Raw genomic sequence first — 18,532 nt, 5'->3', positions numbered from 1 at the left:
TTCTTGTTGCCATTCACTTTAAAAAACAACAATAACAAAAAGCATCAACTTTGTTGTCTTTCCTGTTTTATGTGGCTACAGTATAAGAGGACCATAACATACTGCCTATATTCAATACTTTTTTTACTGTTCCCCCTTTCTATTTCTAAATATTTATCTCTAGCATTGAATAAAAGTAATCATTGTTTTCTACTACAAAGGAGAATAAAATTCAATACTGAGAAAAATCTAATTTAAGAATTTGTATGAAAAGAAAATTTAAGCTTGTGTTTGTAATAGGCTGAATCCTTCTCCTGACATTTAGAAGGTGGTCATGAGAAAAGAGTACATAGATATTCCCTAACTATGATGGGCAGATAGAGCACATGTAGATGAGAAATAGAGGTAAGTGACATGGAATCTAAGTCTCTTTTTCATCTATGTAAAACAAAGTATAGAACTCATGTTCCAGAATGGGATTTAAAAAAAAAAAACAAACTTTTCTTCCCCTGTGGGAAAAGTATTGAACATGAACAAGTGTCAGATTGATAGAAATGGAAATATTTAGCTTTTATTTTTATTTCTCAGATTGTTACTGCCATCCCTGTGTGATTTTCAAGTAATTCAATCCATGAGGTTTTCTCCACCATTATTGAAAACAGTGTTATATGGTCTATTGCCTCAGAGTTGGAGTTTTTCGTATTATGTTAACTTTCTTTGTCTCTTTCAACGGTTTCATGTATGGCTACTAAATCTAATTATGCTCTGTTCGTGCATTGTATATTTAAATTTTGCTCACAAAATTATAACATTATTTCCTTTAAAAAATTACAGCTTTTTAAGAAAATAATTCAATAAGGAAGCTTTCCAAGCATTTATTTTCCCATTTTCTTAAATTTTTAAATCATTTGCCACCTTTCCATAGTTAAAAGGATGATAAAATTTATATTGAAAAGAAAATTCATAAGCAAAAGAAATAAATGTAAAAAAAATCACAACAAAATTTGAGAGAATAAAAAATAAGGCAGTTCAATTTGTCAAAATAAGAGGATTTCCCCAAGTAATTAATATTTAATATCATCTTTTTAATGTAACAAACACCTACATGACTTTTAAAAAGTCACAATGCTACATTCATTCTTTTAATTCTGCCAAAATATTTTCAAAAGATTACTAATATTATCCCACAATAAAAGAAAGTGACAGAATGTATATTAATTTCTCAGAATCATTAAAACATAACCAAATTCCTCTATAATTAATATTGGCAATAAAACTTCTTAACAAATTGATATTGATAAGAAACATTCTTTTTTGTAAGCTTTGTGCAACTAGTTTCATTTGAGAAGTAATTGTGGTTGATTTTATGAAAGAACAGCATTTAGAATAAAGACTTCCGTCTATTACCCATATATATTTAATCATTCAGATGTTATTAAGAAGAAAAATATACATATTTTAAGTGCTTAGAAAATTGTGGTACAAACCCCAGATTGATTCTTTCCACATGTTTAGAAATCCTTGCTGGCACTGAAGCTAAAGATCGAAATGTGCAGTGAACTTCAGTAGGAACATAGCATGCACATGGGTGAGGGCATGCAAGTGAATCTTGAGGATGTCCCCAAAAGAGGATCAGCACCACGGATAGTGCCTCCAAAGTTGCCTTCTGCATCTTGTCAAACTTCATTATTTTTGGTACCTGTTTTATAATAATAATAATGATGATGATAGTGATGATAATAACAATAGTAATGATACATATGCATTTAGTTTTTATATGCCCTTGGTTTCTTTTTCTAGCACTGTTTTCTAAAATTATATTAAACTAAATTTCCTAAATTTCAAATAATAAATGGATCAGTTCAATAGTCATGTCATTTATGAAAAGCAACATATATTTTAACTTTCCCCTTACATTGTTTTACATTCTATGAACTCAGAATAATTATTAATTACTTTCTAAGCTTCTTATTCTTTGTGCAATTCTCAAATCTAACCATAGTCCTCTTTTAAACAAAAAAAATTAAATTAAAATAGTATTTTTCATCTGCTACCATCACTTTTACAAAAGAAATGTGGCTTCTTCTTCTCCAAGTAATTTCACTGAAAGATTTTTAGAGTTTTTAATATCACTACTGATAACAGATAATGTTTTCCAGGGGCAAGTCCTTCCTGTGAAAGAATTTCTTAAACATCTGTTGCTATTTTCATATTTTTATGACATTTCCAGCCATGATCCAATAAAAACCGTGTTAGGGTGTGGAAAGACATTCATTTCACCATGTTTTGTTTTAATGAGACCATTCTTTTCATTAAAAGAACCACATACACCGTGTCAGAAGTTGCTTGTCAAGGGACACCATAGTGTTGTTGGCTGTTTGGGATCCTCTATGGAAATTTTTATGCACAGAGTAGCAAAACAAACAAACAAAAAGCTACCTTTCACAGAATATCAAGTATGGAGGTCTTCAAAGACTAAGCATATTTAAATAAGTCAAAGGAGTGAGGACATTTAAAAAAGCAATAACAGAAATACTCAGGGAGCAACTTTTCATCTTTTCAACAAAACAACAATGTTCCTCCTACATTTTTTAGGAATATCAATATTATAACAGTGGTCTAATCATCATTGCCCTGAATTAAAAATAACAACTCTCACTCTTTTAAGATACTTGTTTGTTTTAAATCAAAATACGTCTTCTTCATATGGAATGAATTTTTTTTAAAGTATTGGTCGTTTTATTTCCCAGTCTCCTTGAAAACTATAATGCACAGTAGTAAAATGATCCTCCTCCCCATCCTTCTCACTTGGAACAAAAAGGTAACAAAAATAATACGTAAATGAGAAGGAAAAAGGGAGATGAACATGACCCAGGAAACTACATTTTCTCTAAACTCGGTTTCACATTCTAAGCATGGTGAAAAAAAAGGAAAGCTGTTGTATATTGAGGGAATAGTTATAGTTCTTTAGAGATAAACTTTGCAAACACGTCAAGGGAAGGGCTTCTACTCTGGTTTGAGTCCATTCCTACTCAAATCACAATGCTATTGAAATCTGACATAGGTAGTGGTAATCTTTTTGAAAAGTTTATTTAGCGCTTCTCTGATGCATGGACTGTCTAACCAAAGAGAAAGTCAAGTAGATTGTTTCTTATTTAAAGGTTCCTACAGAAGTGGCTCCCAAACTTCGCTGATTTTCTGCCCTCTTTCCTCTCAATACTCATTTCTCCTTTGGAGAACTCAAGAAAAACCAACCGTCTGGCTAGCTAGAATGCATAGGGATTTTACTGGGCTCGGGTTCCAGGAGGGGATTGGAAAAAATCTTAGGACACAGAGAAGTAGCTGCACATCCTAAGCCTTAGCCAGTTTCCAAAGTCTCTCGGTGGCTCTCTGGAGGCTGCTGCAGACTGCACTGTTAACCAGAGACAAATTGGGGCGGGGAGGGAATGAGTCAAACTTCCTTTCTCTCAGGGAGGCGAACAATTTATTTGGACCCGCCTGCTCTCTCTCCTCCTGGATTAGCTCCAGACGCTATGCTCTCGTGCGCTAGGAGCGCAGCGCCATAAATTACTCTAATACTAATAACAGGGGCAGCCTGAGGCGGGCTCTCCAGCAGCTTCTCTCTCGGGTTGACGCCAGATCTTATCCTCCCTTTAGGGCACGCTGATGACTTCCCCAGCTTCCTTAGCTGAAGCGAGAATAATCACGGGAGCTTTGGTTCCTTCGTGGTGGAAATCAAAGTCTGGGTTTTCGCTTACCTTCCTCTATAGGGTTGAAATCTTAACCTCCAGAGAGTAAAAAACAGGGATTAAAGTAGAAGATGGGGAAGATGCTCTGAGTGTTTGGAGAGATAGTAGGAAGTAGGCGAATTACATCTTTCTCCCTGTTTTGCCATTTCAAGAGAAGATTCCGCCCCACCTGGAAACCCCCTTCACGATTCTCTGTTCTAGAGTCTCAAAGCAAGAGAGCTCGTGTGTGTGTGTGTGTGTGTGTGTGTGTGTGTGTGTGTATGTGTGTGTAGGGGGGAGTTGAAGAATGGGGGGGATGGGTGTGGGTGTATGTGTATGTATGTGTGTATGTATGTTTGTGTATACACACAAACATACAAACACACATACATCTTTCTATATCTATTTCTGTACACATAGTCGGCGCGCAAAGGCACCGTGAAAGCAGCAGAGGTTTGTAAAGGAATCTGATTCAAATCCAACTTCTCTATAGATGCAACTTTTCTTCTCTGCTGCAGTCAGCATATTCCCTGCAGAGTTTGAGGGTTTTAAATAGCCCCTGAGCTTGTAAAAGAAAAGTAGCTGGAAGCACTTAAAACTGAGTCTTCTCCCTGGCCTCCCAGATTTCTTCCAGGGACGATGCAAGGGCCACCCTCAAACCTACTTCCCTCTCTTCCCTTTTCTCTTCCTCCCTTCCTTTTCCTACCAAGTTTGAGCCACTTTGATAATCGCAGTTATCAATTTTTTCCTTTTCGAAGCAGCTGGAATTGTGTGTGGGGAATGGAAAAGGAGGTAAAAGGAAAGCCTCTAACAGCCACATTTACCTGACGTTTGGGAAAGCGACGTCCTACATATCAGTCTGCACACCCCATCCTCTTCAAACGGTGCCAGAGGAGGAGAAATCTAGGAACTCGTGGATAAGACTTGTGGAATGAGCACTTTCCACGAATTCTGGGCTCTTGGGCTTTTTATTCCACAGCTCCAGCGTTTTCCAAAGTCCACGCCTCACCACCACCTCCACCCTGCCCCACCCAGGGGGAGACAATGCCACGAGCCAAACGTCAGGGACCCTTCCGTTGGTGGGGTTTGAGGTCACCCTGCTAGACCTCTCTTCATCTTGCCACATCCAGAAAGGAGAAGAGTGCAAGCATCCCTGCTCCAAAGCTTCACTTGGACAACTGAAGTAAATGTTGAGCAACGACAATGACAATGACAACAACAACAAAGATGCCCTTTTGAAGAGTATTCCTTTTTTCCAGAGAAAATCCAGAAATCCCAATTGGGGAAGAAGAAATGAGAGGAATTCAAAGTCCGTTCAGAAAGTCTGCTGCTTTGCCCAGAGCTCTTTTCCCAGAAGTGTTGGAAACGTTTCTCTTTTTTCCTTTAAGGGCAGAAAGAAGTAACAAAGTTTTCACTCCTCCGTGAAGGGGTGAGTTTTCTCTGGCAGACAGCTCAGAGCCCGTGTGCAGGCAGGATCAGACTCCTCCAAACTAGTATAAGGAGAGCAAAATTGAAGTCTTGCAATATGAGACTGGCCCTCCCTCTTTTCCTCCCTCCTCCTCTATTTGTTACTTCCCCCTCCCATTTTCTTTGCCGGTGAGGTTAAAGTAGGAGTACAGCAGTCTTGATCTCTTCTTCCAGGGTAGGAAACTCCTAGGGATAATCCCAATGGCAATGAGGGAATTATCTATAAGGAAACTGAGTTTCCTCTGGTGAGTAGGTGGCATGACTTTAAGAGGGAAAAAAAAGGTTGGGGGGGGGGGACAGAAAAGACAGATGTAGTTTCTGCCAATTGTTTTCCCCAAAGGAAGAAAGATTCAGGTATAAAGATCAGGAGAGACAAAAAGGGATTAAGGAAACTATCACTCAAAAGAGTTTATCAGTTTATTTTCTACAGGAAAGAGAGAAGATAAGGAAAAAAAGTGTGTAAAAAGTGGGTAAAAGAAAAAGTCATCATTTGTTTCCTTTATGGTATTCACAGAAATTAAACAATACAGAAATATTCACTGAATGCTTCCTAGGGCTTTTTTAGTACCTTGATGCTCTTAGTGACTCTGTGATCTCACTCAGTGATTACTCATTTCACTGATGCAGGTCAAAATATGTATACATATTCTTTTCCTACACAATCTTGTCCATGTCCTCAAGTAAATTCTCTACAAATGATCCCCTTAGATATGTTGTTAATCTCTTGACACTGTGACTACCTCAATGGAAATTATAGGCCATCCTTACACTGTTCTAACCTCTTGCTGGTTATTTCTTACTCTAATGACATTCTTTTTTCTATGCAATTCCTCATTGTTGTAGTCGACCAAATACATATGTGATTGGATTGCTCTTTTGAGGAGAAGCATCACAGTATAACTGATGGTTTTCTGGACTTAAGCATTGTGAGAATCTGAATTTGAATTCCAGTCCTTATACATACTAATTATGAGGACATAGTGAGTCACTTTATTTCCCTCTGAGTCTTACTTACTTTGCCCAAAAAGTGGAGATAATCTTAATTCCCATTTCATGTTTGTTTTGTGTGTGTGTGTGTGTGTGTGTGTGTGTGTGTGTGTGTGAAAGTCAAGTAATCTATTTGACAAGAATAATTTAAAAAGTAGAGATCTGCTCCTATCCTGTGTTAAAGAGACATTGTTTCCACTATAATTTCTCCCCAGGTGCGTGGAGTGGCCATCATGCATGCAGCGTGATGATATCTGAAGACAGTATGAATCAGAGACAAAGCCCCTATGCTTCAAGGTGGGAAAAGGATAGCAAAGAATTTATTTTAATCATAAATGAAATTAAATAAACAGAATTGGAACAGAACATCTCTTTATCAAATCTGCTAAAGAAATAAAATATCACAGATCCCTGATTATCAGAAGGAAACAATACCTTTTGACATTGTTATTGCTACTTTCTTTTTGTATTGCTACAATTTGTGAGGTACACACACACACACACACACACACACACACACACATATATACATATATATGGATAGATAGATAGATCTCCAAGGGGCTGACATGTGATCCATCTCTGAAACTTCCAACACTTTGAAAAAGTGACAATGAATTTGAATTTGAAGCCTCTAAATTCACATATCTACTCTGCTACCTTTGTGACATTGGATAAGTCATTTAGCAATCCCAAGAATGTTCTGCAGCTCAGTTTCCTCATTAATAATACAGGGATTTTGATCTGTAAGATTTTCCCAGCTATAAATCCATGAATCAATTAAGCAAGTTAATTGATTAATTTTTCTTTTGACCTTAAATGACCTTAAAATATTTACTTATAAAAGGACATATTTGAAACAATATTTCAATTCAAAATATTATTGTTAGTACTTGAGTTTTCTAACTGTTTGACTGTTTTTCCTCAGTCTCTTTTTTTTGTGCCTGTCTTTATCCAAATCATTCCTTTTAAGCTTGGATGTCTCTCAAGGTTATGTCCTGACTCCTTTCTTTTCTCTTACTACACAGTTTCACTGCGTGATTTCACTAGATCTCATCAATTCAATTTTTGTGGTAATGATACTAATAATAGCTAATATGTGTATACATGTGTGTGTATACAGATTTTGCCAAGTATTTGGGAAATGATGAGATGGCTATCCTGGGTGCTATGCTTACATGGAAGATCTGGTAGGAACTCTCCTATGTCCACCATCCACCCTCTCCAATCAGAGGAAGAGAGGTCCAAGGGCAGGGAGTACTATAATCAGATAGGGTTACAAAGGCAGTATTTGATTTAGCATTTCATGGTGTTAATGCTTCAATTGGTAGAGATTTAAAAAGATATAATTCTAAGAAAAGACTAGAGATTGGGAATAGGGAAGTGATGCCTGAATTGTGGACATACCAAGAAGGCCAGGTTGGATGGAGTAGAAAGTATATTAATGAGACTGGTGTGAGATAATAATATAAGGGTATGATTTTTTATTATAGCTTTTTATTTACAAAACATATTCATGAGTAATTTTTCAACACTGACCCTTGCAAAACCTTCTGTTTAAACTTTTCCCCTCCTTCTCCCTCCCCTCTCCCCTAGATGTCAGGTAGTCCAATACATGTTAAATATGTTAAAGTATATGTTATATCCTATATATATGTGTATATATATATATATATATATATATATATATATATATATATATCATGTACATATTTATATAGTTATCTTGCTGCATGAGAAAAATAGGATCTAGAAAGAAAGAAAAAACTGAGAAGGAAAACAAAAATGCAAGCAAACAATAACAGAAAAAGTGGAAATGCTATGTTGTGGTCCACACTCATTTCCCATAGTTCTTTCTCTGGGTGTAGCTGACTCTCTTCATTACTGAACAATTGGAACTGGTTCGAATCGTCTTATCATTGAAGAAAGCCACATCCATCAGAATTGATTATTGTATAATTTTGTTGTTGCCATGTATAATGATCTTCTGGTTCTTCTCATTTCACTTAGCATGTAAAAGTTTATTACTTCCCTTCTAATCTTGTCTGCATTAGTTTTGTTTGTACAAAAACTTCAATTTAATATAATCAAAATTTTCTATTTTGTGATCAATAATGATCTCTAGTTCTTCTTTGGTCACAAATTCCTTCCTGTTCCACAGGTCTGAGAGGTAAACTATCCTATGTTTTTCTAATTTATTTATAATCTCATTCTTTATGTCTAGATCATTAATCCATTTTGATTTATCTTGGTATATAGTGTTAAATGTGGGCCAATGTCTAATTTCTGTCATACTAGTTTCCAATTTTTTCAGCAGTTTTTGTCAAATGGTGAATTCTTATCCCAAAAGCTGGAGTGTTTGAGTTTGTCAAACACTAGATTGCTGTAGTTATTGAATATTTTCTCATGTAAATCTAACCTATTCCACTGATCAACTAGTCTAGTTCTTAGCCAGTACCAAATGGTTTTGATGATTGCCTCTTTATAATATTGTTTTAGATCTACTATAGCTAAGCCACCTTCATTTGATTGTTTCTTCATTAGTTCCCTTGAAATTCTTGACCTTTTGTTCTTCCAGATAGATTTTATTGTTATTTTTTCTTTTATTGTTATTTTCTTTTTCCAATTCAATTAAATTTCCTGGGAGTTCTTTACCTTTTCTATTTCACATTTCAGGGAGTTGTTTTCTATTTCCACTTTATCAAATCTTTGTTTTAATGTGTTATATGCCTTTTTCAAACCCTCTTTCCAAACCTTTTCCTTACCCTATTTTTCTTCTAGCTGTCTTTTAAGATCCTTTTTAATTTCTTCTAGGAGAACCTTGTGTGGTGAGGACCAGGTAATATCATCCTTTGGGGCTTTATCTGGAGACAATCTACTTTTAGTCTCCTTAGGTTTTAAAATCTGTTCTCTTTCACTATAAAACCTGTCTATAATTAGAGCTGACTGCTTTTTTACTCATTAAAAAAAAAAAAAAAAGTTGGGATCTGCTTTTAGGGCAAGGAGATTCCAAGTTTCCTCTATAGACCAGGCAGCAACCATGGCTGAGCTGGGATCAGTCTGAGTCATTCCAGGTGCTGGGTGGGTGTGGGCAGGTCCTGTGAAATTCTGGTGCTTTGTGCTATACTCTTTACCTTTGCATTTGTGTTGGATGTTTTATAACTTCTCTGCTGATCTACTGGCTTGCAACCAGGGCAGAGTAGCCAACACTGTGGTAGAGTCCTCCCTGTAGATTCTCTGCTCCTCCCCCTTTCTACTCAGCTTGAGCTGGCCTCCATGCTCTGCCTCCCTGACTGTGCCTAGCCTCCTCCCATGCTCACACCCAATCAAAACAAACCTTTTCTGGTGATATTTGAAATTAACTTCTGCTGGTAAGTCTACATTCCCAATATTCATGGATTCTATCACTGAGCAGCTGAATTTTGTAATTAATGTGGGGGTAATAGGAGAACTCAGAAAGAAGCATATGTCCTCTCTGCCATCTTGGCTCCACCCTCCTGGTATGATTTTAATAATGAAAGTTAATCCAAAGAAGATATGTCACTATCTATCTTTGCCACTGCAATTAAGGGACTTACAGCTAAATTCCCAATATGTGTTGCCTTCATTTTTAGAATGTTACCTCTTTGAAGGCAAGACTTGTCTTACTTTGCTCTTTATATACCCAATACTCAGTGAAGTGCTTGCTACAAAGTAAGGATTTAGCAAATGGTTTTTCATTTATTCATCTAACAAAGTTAGATCATGGCCTTGAATGCCAAATTAAGGAGTCTGGACATGGAAAGTAGGCAATAGAGAGGTTTCAAGAGATTTTATTTAGTGATGTGATATGATCTGGCCATTATGAAGACTAATCTGACAATGGTGTAGACTGCACTGGAAGAGGAATTGTACAAAGGCAACATCAGTTAGAGGTCTCTAGATGACAAGTAAGGAGGACCTGGAGTAAAACAGTATTGTAAAGAAAAGAAATGGGGAAAATGAACAAGAGGGACCTACAGAGTTAAAGAAATTAAATGATTAACTTTGGGCAACAAAGCTAATAAGTGTCCATTACAATTCAAACCCAGATCTTTGGATTCCAAAATCTTTTCACTACATCAGATTGCCTGTCCCATCTTAGATATATATGCTATATTTGTTCCAAATACTGGGAAAGTCAAGAGCTAGCTTGCCAAATTTCCAGATTAAATTATCAGGAGCTCTTATTTTATTTCTTGTTTAGAAACATTCCTATCCTTCTACTAGATTTGGAACTGGATAGATAGATAGATATACACACACATATGCATTTATTATACTTATTACTTGGTCTACAAAAAACAAATATAAGAATGGAAACTTTTTTTTACAAGTGTCTATTGTGCTAATTGCTTTTCATTAGAATCCTGTCTGCATGAAATGCCCTTACCATTTGTCAGTTTGATAGCACACAGTCTTAGAAAGACCTATAAATTGAAATGACATAACTGAGAAGTTTTTGTTCTCTAAATATACTTCTCTATTTTGTGCATTCAGAAGCATATAGTTGTATGTTCTCCAAATCAGCCTTTCTTTGTTTCCTATCTTCCATTTAACTGAACTCTGATTGTGGGTTGTACCACCCAAACTCAATAGCACTTTTTCTCCCCTTATATTTGGGGAGAGAAATTTTCTTCCCTAACACAACAGGAGTTGTTAATGCCATTAGATGATTGATTAGGCCTGATGTTCTTGAATTAGGACTGGGAAGAGGTGAAGATTTAACTTATTTAACATCTTGTAAATAAAAGTATTTATGGGATCTCCTCTTTGTGCCTGTGTCTTTTCTCCTTCTCAATCCTTTTCCCCTGTAAAAAGTAAAGAAGTGAAAATCAGATGGAGACTAAAGCTGCATGTAGTTATCTGATATGCAGCCTATCAGCTCTTCAAGACTTCCATGCTGTACATTAGACAATTATATTATACTACAGTAGATTGAGGATAGAGTAGTCATGTGACTTTTAGTTAATAATTATTGCAAATCTAGCTCCAGAGTCGCATAACTATAAATACTCCTTATATTTATAAAGACTTTTAAAAAAAAATCTTTATAATCAGGAGAATACAGATGCTCATTCCTATAAATGTTAAAAAAAAAAAAAAAAAAAAACTTGGCTGAACAGGAAATCCCAACTCAGCACTCTAGGGTTAGCCTCACAAGAAAATCTCATGAGTAGAGTAATAGCAATTGCAAATGTATTCTTAGATGATCAGAAACAGATTTTTAAAGAATATTCAGTTTTATTCAATCTTGACTCTCTTTGAAATAACCTTAAATAGTAATGTAAGCCACAAGTTGCTGAAAAATGAGAGGTGTAGTCTAATTGTGGACACCCAGAATAATCAATTTGAGGAATTATATTCTAGGTTAATAGTCCCCAATATTTTCAAATGTGATTTTTTCAATATAAACATGTTTTGTTTATTCTCCATGTATAATACTGTTAGTGTCTGTTGACTGAGAACATGTATGACCCAAATTATTGTTAGTCATAATTATGTTTCCCTTCAATTGAAGGGGTGGACAGCTATCCACTCTGTGAAGAACAGAGGGCTTTAAGAAAAGAGTTATTATAGTTAAGATTCGTTTGTGTGTAGATTGAATCAACCAACTCCAAGTCCCTTTCCAAATCTTAAATTCTGTGAAAAATTATTATATGTTCCCATATGGATCCTGGATATGGATATGGACTAATCCATATGGATTAGTCTTTAAAGGTTTGTTTGCTTATAGATTTGCATATAGATTTAAAGAACTCCTGAAAACTCTATGGTTCCTTAGAGGTTCATAGCCGATATAGTTCTGATATTACAAAGATCTTTCTAGGCTGCCCGTAGATCATCTTAAAATAGGATAATGGAATACAAAGCATCCAGTAATACAAGCTAAAAGATTTTGTTTTTGTTATTGTTCTTAATCTGTAAGCATAATATAGCTATGTTTGCATAGAACCAAAATGATTGAGGGGAAAATATTTTAATTAATTATTTATTTAACATCACATAAGTAAAAAAAAAAAAAACTCATTGTTTTAGTTAAAGACCAATAAACATTTATTCCTATCATCTGCAGCTATTATTCTAAGCATTGGGGATATAAAGAGGGAAAAGAAAGACAGTTTCTACCCTCAATCTAATGGGGGAAGGCAATTCACAAAAGGAAACTGAAAATGGAAATGTAGGGTGTCAGAAGTTATCTCTCTTGGGAAATGATTTTTGTGGAGGGGAAAAGAAGCAGAATATCCCATCAAAAAGAAAAAGAAAATGATACTGAGAGAGAAATTAATTGCTCTGCTCCATAGCCTTTTAGTCTGAAGGGAGAGCCTAGTGGGGGTACTGAGGAAATATTGAGTATCAAAGCTGACTCAGTCTCAAAGATAAGATTTCAGGTGATGAGTTTATGTTATGAAAGGCATGATGCTCATGTAGTTGAAACTTAGCAGCATAGCTCAGAGGAAATAAGTGGTTTTACTTTATTCAGCTAAATTTAAAAAAAATTATTATTGAATTTAATTAAAATAATTTAGAGTGTAGAAAATTGTCTCTATGGCATTTAGGTAAACATAACAATGATACTGACCATGAAAGAGGGCAAACAATGAGCATGTATGAAATTATTATGAGATACAAATATTTTAACATGCCACTAATACACCCATGAGAAAATTAGAAATATATCTTAACATCTATAGATAAGGACATGGACTTCATACTGCTTTTTATTAGTAATTTCCTCAACTCCAAGTTACATAAAAGCATAGAACAAATTAATGCACAGCAACAATCATGAGTTAATTTTAAAATTCAAGTTAAATGAAATAAGGTTAGAAAAATATTTCAATCTAAAAAGAGAAGAGTTGAAGTAGCTAAAATCATTGAAAATCAAAAAACCCACAAACACAAGTATGCAAACTAATAATTAGTGAGTTTCAGAGTGTAAATGTTACAAATGAATTTTTGAAAAGAAAACATGCATGTTTAGGGAAAAAAAACTTTTTAAAAAGTAATTATTAAGAAGTTGAAGTCAAGATGACAGAATAAAGGCACGAAGGAATCTAAATTATTCCAACATTCTCCTCCAAATAACTTTCAAATAATGCTTCAGATCAAACTCTGGAGTGGTGCAGACATTGCATCTCAAGAATTTTGTCAAGGAAAATAGTCTTGTAGATCCAAATGGTAAATCATAAATAAAAAACAATCCACTGATCACCTCCTGAAAGAGAGCTCAAAATGAAAACTTCTAGAAATATTATCATCAAAGTTCATGGCTCCCACGACAAAGAGAATATATTATAAGCAGCCAGAATAAAAAAAAATCAATACAAATATCATAGAGCCACCAAAAGCACCACACAAGATTTCACAAGAATGTCATATCCCAAGACCTACAATTCTCTAATGTGGGATCAGAGCTTCCACATTGATTATTTAATGAAATAGAGGATTTCAAAGCATTCCTGATGAAAAGACCAGAGCCAAACAGAAAAACTGACATTTAAACATAGGATTCAAGAGTAGCACAAAAAAGTAAACATGAAAGATAAATCATAAATATGATTCATGTAAGTCCTAAGAACTTTATTATTATAAGGCAATTAGGAAGAGTCTACATGGATAGAAAACATAAGTATGAGTCAATTAGATTGGGATGATGTCAAAAAGTGAAGGAATGAAAAAGAGGATTACACTGGGAGAAAGAGGAATAGAGAGTTAGAATGGGGGAAATCATCTTCCTAAAAGGGCCATGTAAGGAAGAGTTTTTACAGTGGAGGGGGAAATGGGATAGTGATGGGATGGGGGAAAATGCTTGAATTGCCTTTTCATTTGATTTGTTTTAAAGAGATCATTAAACACAGTGATAATATTGTAGTGATGATCAACTGTTAAAAGACTTAGCTACTCTGAGTAGTACAGTGATCTAAGATAATTCCAATGGACATGATCAAAAATGCTATCTTCTCCTGAAAGAAAAGTGATGAATTCTTAGTGTAAATTGAAGCAGAGTTTTTCCACTTTATTTTTCTTGCCATTTTTTTTTTGTGATAATGGCTAATCTGGAACTGTTTTGCTTGATTTCACATCAATAATTGCTATCATATTGTTCACCTCAATGGATGAGGGAGAGGTAGAAAGTAAGGAGAAAATTTGAAAGCAAATTTTTGAAATAAATAATAATAATATAATAACAAATATAATAAAATGATAATTGAAAAAGATACTTTACCACAGATATGGGATTGATAAAGGTAATTAATATAAAATTGTGAATGGAACTGGTAAGATTATATCAGCAGAAACATCAATACTTCAGAATAAAATATAGTTTCATCAGTATAAGTATTACTTATATCTTTGTATGTTGCAGTAATCAACACAATTCATTGAATGATAGCCAACTTCCTGAGCATGAAATTAGCAAAGCTGGTACTCAGATAATAATCTTTAACAACCCCATATTCAAAATCATTCCATTTTGGTAGATTGCCAGAGTTTGATGTATAGTGGTATATCAATGTAGGACTTTAAAAGTAATTCCAGGAGAGAAGTATTTACATATCAGAGCTTATATATTTTGTGTTTGTTCTTTAAGTTGGACGTACTGTTTTAAGGAATTATTTTTTTTCTGTTAGCTTTTGGATCTCCTTTTCCATTTAGCCAATTCTACTTTTAAATGAGTTGTTTTCTTCATTCCATTTTTGTGCTTCCTTTTCCAAGCTATTGACTCTTTTTTTTTTCTCAATTCTACTGTATAACTCTAAATTCTTTTCCCAATGTTTCTTCTATTTATTTTACTTGATGTTTAAAATCTTTTTTGAGTTCTAAGAAAACTTTTTGGACTTAAGATCAATTCATATTGTCCTGTGAGGCTTCACATGTTGCATTTTGACATTATTATCCTTTTCTGAGCTTTGTGTTTTGAATTTCCCTGTCACAATAGTAGCTTTATATGGTCAGGGCTCTTCTCTGCTTCTTACTAGTTTTTGAGCCTGACTTTTAAAATTGAACTGTGCTCCTAGGGAATTGGAGGCACTGTCCTAAGATTTTTATGCTGGAAGCTAGGGAACTGGTCACTGGCTTTCCACATAGGAACTGTGGGTGCCTGTGGCTTGCCCATTGCATTGGGTTGGACTGGTCTAGCTGTGCCTCTTGTTCCAGGGCTTCAGGTCTAAAAGTTTGACTGGAGCTGGAAGTCTCAGAGCTGGGTAACTGGTCCACTAGGCTGCTTAGCCAGTTTCAAGAAGGCTCAATTGCTTTCTGAGCTGGCTTATCTGGACAAAATCTATATAGAGCTATACTCCTCTTTTACCCAAGTGAAACAGATCTTTTCTGAAGGCCTTGTGAATTTTCTTAAATTGAAAATTTATTTCACTCCATCTCTTTGCAGATTTTGTTACTCCAGAATCCATTTGGAGGCATAACTTAATGTTGCTTCCAAGGAAAATTCCAGACTTTTCTCTGACATCTTAGTTTGTCACCACCTCCTCAATTAGACAAATGTTAAGTGGTTTATAAATGTTTTATTGATTGAACATATGCAGGGGTCATTTTTACAACATTGTTCCTTGCACTCACTTCTGTTCCAACTTTTCCCTTCCTTCCCTCTGCCCCCTCCCCTAGATGGCAGGCAGTCTTATATATGTTAAACATGTTAAAGTATATCCTAAATACAATATATGTGTGTGCAGATCCATATAGTTTTCCTGTTGCACAGGAAAAATTGGATTCAGATGATAAAAATAAACTGGGAAGAAAAACAAAGATGCATGTAGTCCACATTCATTTCCCAGTGTTCCTTCTCTGGGTGCAACTGATTCTGTCCATCATTGATCAATTGTAATTGAATTAGATCTTCTCTTTGTTGAAGATATCCACTTCCATAAGAATACATCCTCGTATAGTATTGCTGTTGAAGTGTATAATGATCTCCTGGTTCTGCTCATTTCACCCAGCATCAGTTCATGTAAGTCTCTCCAAGCCTCTCTGTAGTCATCCTGCTGGTCATTTCTTGCAGAACAATAATATTCCATAACATTCATATACCACAATTTACACAACCATTTCTAATTGACAGACATCCATTCATTTTACAGTTTCCAGCCACTAAAAAAAGGGCTGCCACAAACATTTTTGCACATACAGGAAAGACCAATTATATTGAAAAAGATTAATTTTAAAAGTGGGTATTTGCTATCACCATCATGAATGCATACATTTCCCTACAATATTTGACAAAAATCAAAAATATTTCATAACTTGCTTTGTTATAACAATTTATGCTATGATGGTTACTGAAATAAGAACTATATGAATAAAATAATGCTACCTGTGAATACTTCTAAGAATAAGCAACAAATACCATGATGAAAGAAGAAGTTTGAGAAAACTAACATGTAGGAAGAGATCAAATGATCACAGAGATATACAAAAGAAAACTTGACTAGAATTTCAAGGGAATTAATGAAAAAAAATCAAATGAAAGTGGCTTAGCTGTACCAGATCTAAAATTATGTTATAAAACAGCAGTTACCAAAACCATTTGGTATAGGCTAAGAAATAGATTAGTTGATCAGTGGAATAGGTTAGGTTCAAAGGACAAAACCGTCAATAACCTTAATATTCTAATGTTTGAAAAACCCAAAGACCCCAGCTTTTGGGATAAGAACTCACTGACAACAATTGCTGGGAAAATTGGAAACTAGTATGGCATCGACCCACACTTAGCACCATACACCCCATACACCAAGATAAGGTCAAAATGGGTTCATGACCTAGACATAAAGAATGAGATGATAAATAAATTGGAAGAGCATAGGATAGTTTACCTCGCAGACCTGTGGAAGAGGGAGGAATTTATGACCAAAGAAGAACTAGAGATCACTATTGACCACAACATAGAAAATTTTGATTATATCAAATTGAAAAGTTTTTGTACAAACAAAACAAATGCAAACAAGATTAGAAGGGAAACAATAAACTGGGAAAACATTTTTACAATCAAAGGTTCTGATAAAGGCCTCATTTCCAAAATATATAGAGAATTGACTCTAATCTATAAGAAATCAAACCATTCTCCAATTGATAAATGGTCAAAGGATATGAACAGACAATTCTCAGATGAAGAAATTGAAACTATTTATAGACATATGAAAATATGCTCCAAATCATTATTAATCAGAGAAATGCAAATTAAGACAACTCTGAGATACCACTACACACCTGTCAGATTGGCTAGAATGACAGGGAAAGATAATGGGGAATGTTGGAGGGGATGTGGGAAAACAGGGACACTGATACATTGTTGGTGGAATTGTGAACACATGCAGCCATTCTGGAGAGCAATTTGGAATTATGCTCAAAAAGTTATCAAATTGTGCATACCCTTTGAGCCAGAAGTATCTCTACTGGGCTTATACCCCAAAGAGATACTAAAGAAGGGAAAGGGACCTGTATGTGCCAAAATGTTTGTGGCAGCCCTGTTTGTAGTGGTTAGAAGCTGGAAAATGAATGGATGCCCATCAATTGGAGAATGGTTGAGTAAATTGTGGTATATGAATGTTATGGAATATTATTGTTCTGTAAGGAATGACCAGCAGGATGAATACAGAGAGGACTGACGAGACTTACATGAACTGATGCTGAGTGAAATGAGCAGAACCAGGAGATCATTATATACCTCAACAACAATACTGTTTGAGGATGTATTCTGATGGGAGTGGACCTCTTCGATAAAGAGAGCCTTAATTGATCAAAGATGGACAGAAGCAGCTACACCCAGAGAAAGAACACTGGGAAATGAATATAAACTGCTTGCATTTTTTTTTTCTTCCCGGGTTATTTATACCTTCTGAATCCAATTCTTGAATGCAACAAGAAAACTGTTCGGTTCTGCACACATATATTGTGTCTAGGATATACTGCAACCCATTCAACATGTAAAGGACTGCTTGTCAACTGGGGGAAGGGGTGGAGGGAGGGAGGGGAAAAATCGGAACAGAAGTGAATGCAAGGGATAATGCTGTAAAAAATTACCCTGGCATGCGTTCTATCAATAAAAAGTTATTAAAAAAACCAAAAAACAAAAAAACACCATACACCAAGATAAAGTCAAAATGACTTAGGCATAAAGAATGAGATTATAAATAAATTATAACACAGGATAGTTACCTCTCAGACCTGTGGAAGAGGAAGAAATTTATGACCAAAGAATAACTAGAGATCATTACTGATTGCAAAATAGAAAATTTTGATTATATCAAATTGAAAAGTTTTTGTACAAACAAAACTAATGCAGACAAGATTAGAAGGGAAGCAATAAACTGGGAAAACATGTTTACAGTCAAAGGTTT

The 18,532-nt window shown here is 35.1% G+C and overlaps 1 protein-coding gene across 1 annotated transcript in view; it reads right to left on the bottom strand.

Annotated features, from left to right (window-relative positions):
* The window catches only part of MXRA5 (matrix remodeling associated 5), a 34,844-nt gene extending 33,169 nt beyond the window's left edge, over positions 1-1,675 (bottom strand). Inside the window, exon 1 of the mRNA XM_051984574.1 lies at positions 1,467-1,675. Coding sequence (XP_051840534.1) covers positions 1,467-1,666 — 200 coding nt within the window. The 5' untranslated portion in view covers positions 1,667-1,675. The remainder of the gene's footprint in view (positions 1-1,466) is intronic.
* Between the last annotated feature and the right edge of the window lie 16,857 nt (positions 1,676-18,532).

This window comes from Antechinus flavipes, chromosome 3 (assembly GCF_016432865.1).
Source record: "Antechinus flavipes isolate AdamAnt ecotype Samford, QLD, Australia chromosome 3, AdamAnt_v2, whole genome shotgun sequence".
Lineage (NCBI taxonomy): Eukaryota > Metazoa > Chordata > Mammalia > Dasyuromorphia > Dasyuridae > Antechinus > Antechinus flavipes.
Note: the sequence above shows the minus strand (reverse complement) of the source record. Positions and strands in the feature narration are given on the sequence as shown.